This window comes from Bison bison, unplaced genomic scaffold (assembly GCF_000754665.1).
Source record: "Bison bison bison isolate TAMUID 2011002044 unplaced genomic scaffold, Bison_UMD1.0 scf7180017864183, whole genome shotgun sequence".
NCBI classification, from domain to species: Eukaryota; Metazoa; Chordata; class Mammalia; order Artiodactyla; family Bovidae; genus Bison; species Bison bison.
In genome coordinates this window covers 2,207,238-2,215,389 of record NW_011494755.1, presented here as the reverse complement: position 1 = coordinate 2,215,389, position 8,152 = coordinate 2,207,238, and the positions used below count along the sequence as shown (strand labels likewise).

Here is an 8,152-nt window from a genome sequence, read left to right as displayed (position 1 = left end):
GTGAGAAAGGGAGTGAGAAAGGGGTGCTCGCCCCGCTGTCCCGCCGATCGTTTGAAGAAGCCCCTCTCTCTTTCCCCCATCCTTTTTCCTCCAGCGCGCAGGCCTTGAACTGGACCACTGGGCGTCCAGCAGCCCGGTCCGTGGGGAGGCGGGGGGGAAGGAAAACTGTGGCCCTGGAGATAGATCAGCCCCTTCTCCACCCTGCAACCTTCTGAAGCACCTCCTTACACTAGCCTTGGAGAAGCAACCAGGGCAAGCCAGGCCCAGCTGTCCAGTGAGAAAGAAAGGGCGGGGAACGTAGTGGGAACGTGGGGAAAGCCTTGTAGAAACGTGACAGAAACTTGGGTGACTGTGAAGCCTGGGAGACCTTTCCCAGAGAGCCCCCTGGGAACCTTGCTGTCTCTGACTTTCAGCAAACGAATACTCTCCCTGAGCCTGTTTCATCTTTGGTGAAACACGAGAAATAATGCTGACTTTGCAGAGCATTGTGAAGATTAAATAACGTATTGGAAGTGCCCAGTATGTAGTTAATGTTCAGTATTTATGGTTATTGGTGGGAATCTAGAACCTGTTCCGTTTGGACTAAGAGGACAGTAGAAACTAGAAAAGGTGGGAGATAGGCTTGAAAATGTCCTTCCCCAAGCAGAAGCCTCATCTTCCATTTCGATGACTGGAGAGGCTCAGGAAAGTTCAACTGGACAACCACGTATGGTGAATGAATGGTGAACAAAAGGAAAAAATATATTGCATACCTGTTAGGTCCCAATTCTACGCACTGAGAATCAGCAGTGACTAGGCACTTTATATACAAACATAAAATATATACATCTATATACACACACACACATATAAGGAGGTTAAATTTTCACAGAGAAAAATTACATGGGATAAATAGAATTGTGTGGGCTCCATTTTCGGTAGGAGGGTCAGGGAAGGCCTCTCTCAGGAGTGACCCAAGTGAAGTGAGTGAAAGAATAAGCATACAAACATCTGGAGAAGAGTATTCTAGATAGAAGCAGCAGCAAATACAAAGGTCCTAAGAGGGCGTGCTGCGATTCATGGGGTCACAAAGAGTCGGACATGATTGAGCAACTGACCTGATCTGATCTGAAGAGGGCATGAGCTCTATGTTTCAGAAATAACATTTATCCTACAAGGCTGTAACTATCTCTGTAGATGATCTCCCCAACTATACTTGTGAGTTGAGATTTCTTTTACCCATATCTGTATGTATCCCCAGCACAGGGCCTGCCATCTAGTATGCATTCGCTAAATTCTTTTTTAACTGAACAGACACATACAAGAAATGGGATGAAGAGAACCAGTTCAGGCTAAGCGGGTTGTTTTTGAAGGCCAGGGTCCAGAGAGGACCCATGTGCACAGTTTTGCTCCTGTATCTGAAAGCAGTCACATGCAGTCTTGCAGAGATGTAACTGGACAGACACATACAAGAAATCAGATGAAAAGAAACAGTTCAGGCTGCTGCTGCAAAGTCACCTCAGTCGTGCCCGACTCTGTGCGACCCCATAGAGAGGTGGGGAGGGTGGCTCCCCCGTCCCTGGGATTCTCCAGGCAAGAACACTGGAGTGGGTTGCCATTTCCTTCTCCAATGCATGAAAGTGAAAAGTGAAAGTGAAGTCGCTCAGTCGTGTCCGACCCTCAGCGACCCCATGGACTGAAGCCTTCCAGGCTCCTCCATCCATGGGATTTTCCAGGCAAGAGTACTGGAGTGGGGTGCCATTGCCTTCTCCGAGTTTAGGCTAAGTGGGCTGTTTTTCAAGGCCAGGGTCCAGAGAGGGCCTATGTGCAATTTGCTACTGTATTTGAAAGCAGTCGCATGCAGTCTTACAGAGATGCTGCTCCTTCTCTTGGTACCAAGGGAAAGGAGCCTGCTCTCCAAGCTGCCCAGTTCCATGAGGAGAGATGAGAACAGCCAGCCACCCGGCAGCTAGCACACTGCTGCAGCGACGCAAGCCATTCTCCGCAGTGCGCATGCCCTGCAGCTGAGTCAGTTTCCCAGAGGGAGAAATGCAGCCTAGAGACTGAAGAACATTAGAGGTCAAACCACCAGACTGTGAGCTCCCCAGCCCTGACCCTGCCTGCACCATGGGACCCGCCGTTAAGGGAAGAAGAAACAGCATTTAGCGCTGTCCTAGTTCTCTTGCTGCAAGAACTTGAGCTCACTACTGTCAGAGAGCAACTTCTGGGTACTCTAGGTCTGATGGGCTTAACCACAGAGGGAGGCTTTAGAGACGGTTAGCCACAGCTGAAATGTGATCGCCAGATTCTGTTCCAGGCCATATCCCAGGAGCTCACTCCTGGCCCCTTGCCTCCCAGCTCCTCTAGTTCTTTCCCTGCAGCCCTGCCAAGAGCCTGCAGCTTTTGACAAGACTGCTACCCCATTTGACTTCTGCCCTTGCCAGATCTCTATCTGGCCAGTCTGGCTCCCCTTGCCCAGCTTCCGAGACCTTCTACTTCTCCATCATTCTCATCTGTAAACAGCTAGTCTCTTCGAGCTGTGACTTCTGTCTTCCGCAGCCCATACAGCAGTCACTCACCTAGCACTGTCTGCACCTCAACCCCCTCCCGCTGCTTCTGGCCTATGGCCAAGTCCTTTGCCTCTTCACAGCCAAGTCATTTTAGATAATTTCAAAAGTAGCTTTTCTAATAAACCAAAGCCCTTGTTCTTAAGTGTAATCTCCAGACCAGCTGAATCAGCACTACTTGGTAACTTGTTAGTAATACAGATTCTCAGGCTTCATCCCCAGACCTACTAAATCAGAATCTCCAGGGGCTGAGGTCCAGTGTTCAGTGTTTTAACAAGTCCTCTGAATGAGTCCGATGCACACTAAAGTTTGGTCACCACTGAGCTATTCCAAATCCTGAAAGATGATGCTGTGAAAGTGCTGCACTCAATATGCCAGCAAATTTGGAAAACTCAGCAGTGGCCACAGGACTGGAAAAGGTCAGTTTTCATTCCAATCCCAAAGAAAGGCAATGCCAAAGAATGCTCAAACTACCACACAATTGCACTCATCTCACACGCTAGTAAAGTAATGCTCAAAATTTTCCAAGCCAGGCTTCAGCAATATGTGAACCGTGAACTTCCTGATGTTCAAGCTGGTTTTAGAAAAGGCAGAGGAACCAGAGATCAAATTGCCAACATCCGCTGGATCATAGAAAAAGCAAGAGAGTTCCAGAAAAACATCAATTTCTGCTTTATTGACTATGCCAAAGCCTTTGACTGTGTGGATCACAATAAACTGTGGAAAATTCTGAAAGAGATGGGAATACCAGACCTGTGATTTGCCCCTTGAGAAATTTGTATGCAGGTCAGGAAGCAACAGTTAGAACTGGACATGGAACAACAGACTGGTTCCAAATAGGAAAAGGAGTTCGTCAAGGCTGTATATTGTCACCCTGTTTATTTAACTTCTATGCAGAGTACATCATGAGAAACACTGGACTGGAAGAAACACAAGCTGGAATCAAGATTGCTGGGAGAAATATCAATAACCTCAGATACGCAGATGACACCACCCTTATGGCAGAAAGTGAAGAGGAACTCAAAAGCCTCTTGATGCAAGTGAAAGTGGAGAGTTAAAAAGTTGGCTTAAAGCTCAACATTCAGAAAACGAAGATCATGGCATCCGGTCCCATCACTTCATGGGAAATAGATGGGGAAACAGTGGAAACAATATCAGACTTTATTTTTCTGGGCTCCAAAATCACTACAGATGGTGACTGCAGCCATGAAATTAAAAGATGCTTACTCCTTGGAAGGAAAGTTATGTCCAACCTAGATAGCATACTCAAAAGCAGAGACATTACTTTGCCAACAAAGGTTCGTCTAGTCAAGGCTATGGTTTTTCCTGTGCTCATGTACGGATGTGAGAGTTGGACTGTGAAGAAGGCTGAGCGCCGAAGAATTGATGCTTTTGAACTGTGGTATTGGTGAAGACTCTTGAGAGTCCCTTGGACTGCAAGGAGATCCAACCAGTCCATTCTGAAGGAGATCAGCCCTGGGATTTCTTTGGAAGGAATGATGCTAAAGCTGAAACTCCAGTACTTTGGCCACCTCATGCGAAGAGTTGACTCATTGGAAAAGACTCTGATGCTGGGAGGGATTGGGGGCAGGAGGAGAAGGGGACGACAGAGGATGAGATGGCTGGATGGCATCACTGATTCAATGGACGTGAGTCTGAGTGAACTCCGGGAGTTGGTGATGGACAAGGAGGTTGCAAAGAGTCGGACACGACTGAGCGACTAATCTGATCTGATCTGATCTGAAACTGAGTGAAAGCAAATTGTTTTTTTTAAAAATGGAAAAAGGGAACTACAAAAGCACAAAAACAGATGACTTTTCAACACATGGGTTTCTGATTCTGGGATAGCATATCTGGTCATGGATATTCATTTGAATGAGGTTCCTGGGCCTCCAGGACTACTTTTCCGACTAAATATCAATTTCGGATAGCCTCGGTATTGGCACTACTGATTTAAAGCATCTGGCAAAATTGTCTCTTCCAGAACACCTATTCTGTCTCGTCAGGCATTGCCAGCAGCCCTGAGTTCCCTTGTAAGTCTGGGACGCCCCATTCTTGGGAGAGAAAATGTCTTCCCTTAAGTTTCTTGCCAACAGGCTTTCCCTTTGGGAGTCAGTACAGGGCATCACCCTGGAGTCAGCTGTCTGAACTTTAATCCTCGAACTGCCACTTACCAGCTGTGTAGTCTTTGGTGAGTCATTTAACCTCAGTAAGCCTCAATTTCCTCTTCTGTAAAATAGCGATCGTAATGGTAGTAACTCCTAGTTAGGATTGTTGTGAGGATTAGAGGAGATTATGTATGCAAAACGTCTGACTTTGTACACGTTTAGTAAATGACAGCTGTTACTGTTATTACTCCCCTGTACATCATATCCTTCTGTACCACCCTGGTGTGGCATTCTCCCTCTCGATCTCTGGGCCCTTAGAAGTCCTGTGCTCACCCCTAACCACTTTTCACTGTCATACCTTTTCTGAAGCATAATCACTGGCCAGATGCTGCCTTTTGTTGAACCCAAACCTTTACCCCTTACTCTCTGTTAATATCTGGCCTGAGTCTTGGCATACACCACATAGCCTGGGAAAATCCTGAGCTTCTCTAAGCCTCAGTTTCTTCAGCTGTGAAATGGTCATCATAACAGTACCACCAATAAGAGTGGTTGAATGGATTGAATGAGAGAATTCCTGTCGTTTTAAGCACAGTGTCTGGTATTTAATAAGCATTCAGGAAAAAAAAAAAAAAACATTAGCTTTTATCATCTCTTCCCAACCACAGACATCTAACTCATTCTTTTTTTTTTTTTTTTTTTTGCTGCCCCCTTCTAACCAAAAATAAATTCATCCAAAAACCCTGGAACCCCTTGGGACTCAAGAGTACTGGTTTCTGATCCTAGAAGCTTTCATAGCAGGGAAAGGATGGTTCTGTTCTGATGTTAGCTGGTGCTCTGTGGAGTGGTCTAACACCATACTCAGAGAGCTGTACGTAAAGTGGGAAGCAATCAGCAGACACAAATCTTATGACGGGCCTGGAAATCATGTGAGAAGAGACACAATTCAAGCACCGGTGAGTATTTAGCCTGGAGAAGAAAAACTCAGGGAGGACAGGTTCATTTACTTCAAATCTCTCTAGGACTGTTGTGTTTAAGAGAAAGCTGGCTTGTTCTCTAGCCTCTGACAGATAGAATTAGACCCAGTTTTGTGGAAGCTACAGGAAGATAGATTTCCACTCAACAAAAAGTCCAGTTTTCTAACAGAGCCATACAGAACTGGGATGGATTTTTGTTTGGTAGGGAGGTCCCCATCAGTGGAGGTATTCAAGCAGAAGCTGGGCATTTGCTTCTCAGAGCTGTCCTAGGGGGATCAGGCACTGGAAAGACAACTGGCAGAGAGAGCCTTTAACATCTTTCTGAACCCTGAGGCTCTTTCACTCTTCAGACTAGAGGCCAATAACTATGCATCTCCTTCCTGACTCTGCTCTGCAATTGTACTTACCTTTGGAATGCGCTCTGAATCTCTTCTCCCCACCTCCACTCTTATAAGATCCATGGCAAGAGGTACCACTCCTTCCTGGGAGAGGGTATGAGAGGAGGAGTTAACTAATCTGTACCCATTATGATGTTACTATGTCACAATCCCTTCTCTATGAACGGATGGCCTGTTTTATGCTAGGTCCCTGGGACACTGAGAAAAGTGAGGTCTGGAAGAAACAGGTGTTTCCATCACATCCTGCCTTGGCTCTGGAAATACCCCTCACTTATCATGTTCATGGTTCATTTATTGCTGAAGCCTGACTTGGAGAATTTTGAGCATTACTTTACTAGCATGTGAGATGAGTGCAATTGTGTGGTAGTTTGAGCATTCTTTGGCATTGCCTTTCTTTGCGATTGGAATGAAAACTGACCTCTTCCAGTCCTGTGGCCACTGCTGAGTTTTCCAAATTTGTTGACATATTGAGTGCAGCACTTTCACAGCATCATCTTTTAGGATTTAAAATAGCTCAACTGGAATTCCATCACCTCCACTAGCTTTGTTCCTAGTGATGCTTCCTAAGGTCCATAATGACTTCACATTCCAGGATGTCTGGCTCTAGGTGAGTGTGAGTGATCACACCTTCGTAATTGTCTGGGTCGTGAAGATCTTTTTTGTACAGTTCTTCTGTGTATTCTTGCCATGTCTTCTTAATATCTTCTGCTTCTGTTAGGTCCATACCATTTCTGTCCTTTATTGAGCCCAACTTTGCATGAAATGCTCCCTTTGTATCTCTAATTTTCTTGAAGAGATCTCTGCTGCTGCTGCTGCTGCTGCTAAGTTGCTTTAGTCGTGTCCAACTCTGTGCGGCCCCATAGACGGCAGCCCATCAGGCTCCACCATCCCTGGGATTCTCTAGGCAAGAACACTGGAGCAGGTTGCCATTTCCTTCTCTGATGCATGAAAGTGAAAAGTGAAAGTGAAGTCACTCAATCGTGTCTGACTCTTAGCAACCCCACAGACTGCAGCCTACCAGGTTCCTCCATCCATGGGATTTTCCAGGCAAGAGTAGTGGAGTGGGGTGCCATTGCCTTCTCTGAGATTTCTAGCCTTTCCCATTCTATTGTTTTCCTCTATTTCTTTGCATTGATCGCTGAAGAAGGGTTTGTTATCTCTCCTTGCTGTTCTTTGGAACTCTGCATTCAAAAGGGTATATCTTTCCTTTTCTCCTTTGCCTTTTGTCTCTCTTCTTTTCACAGCTATTTGTAAGGCCTCCTCAGACAGCCATTTTACTTCTTTGCATTTCTTTTTCTTGGGGATGGTCTAGCTCCCTATCTCCTGTACAATGTCATGAACCTCCATCCATAGTTTATCAGGCACTCTGTCTATCAGATCTAGTCCCTTAAAACTATTTCGCACTTCCACTGTATAGTCATAAGGGATTTGATTTAGGTCATATCTGAATGGTGGTTTTCCCCACTTTCTTCAATTTAAGTCTGAATTTGGCAATAAGGAGTTCATGATCTGAGCCACAGTCAGCTCCCAGTCTTGTTTTTGCTGACTATATAGAGCTTCTCCATTTTTGGCTGCAAAGAATATAATCAATCTGATTTCAGTGTTTTAGAAAAGGCAGAAGGACCAGAGGTAAGATTGCCAACATCCGCTGGATCATCAAAAAAGCAAGAGAGTTCCAGAAAAACATCTGTTTCTGCTTTATTGACTATGCCAAAGCCTTTGACTGTGTGGATCACAATAAACTGTGGAAAATCCTGAAAGAGATGGGAATACCAGACCACCTGACCTGCCTCTTGAGAAACCTGTATGCAGGTCAGGAAGCAACAGTTAGAACTGGACATGGAACAACAGACTGGTTCCAAATAGGAAAAGGAATATGTCAAATATTGTCACCTTGCTTATTTAACTTATATGCAGAGTAGTATATCATGCAAAATGCCAGGCTGGACGAAGCACAGGCTGGAATCAAGATTGCTGGGAGAAATATTAATAACCTCAGATATGCAGATGATACCACCCTTATGGCAGAAAGAGAAGAGGAACTAAAAAGCCTCTTGATGAAAGTGAAAGAGGAGAGTGAAAAAGTTGGCTTAAAGCTCAACATTCAGAAAACGAAGATCATGGCA

At 45.3% G+C, this 8,152-nt stretch overlaps 1 protein-coding gene across 1 annotated transcript in view; it reads right to left on the bottom strand.

The window, feature by feature from the left end:
- The window catches only part of FSD1L (fibronectin type III and SPRY domain containing 1-like), a 61,093-nt gene extending 59,099 nt beyond the window's left edge, over nucleotides 1–1,994 (bottom strand). Inside the window, exon 1 of the mRNA XM_010843616.1 lies at nucleotides 1,850–1,994. Coding sequence (XP_010841918.1) covers nucleotides 1,850–1,994 — 145 coding nt within the window. The remainder of the gene's footprint in view (nucleotides 1–1,849) is intronic.
- Nucleotides 1,995–8,152: the final 6,158 nt, after the last annotated feature.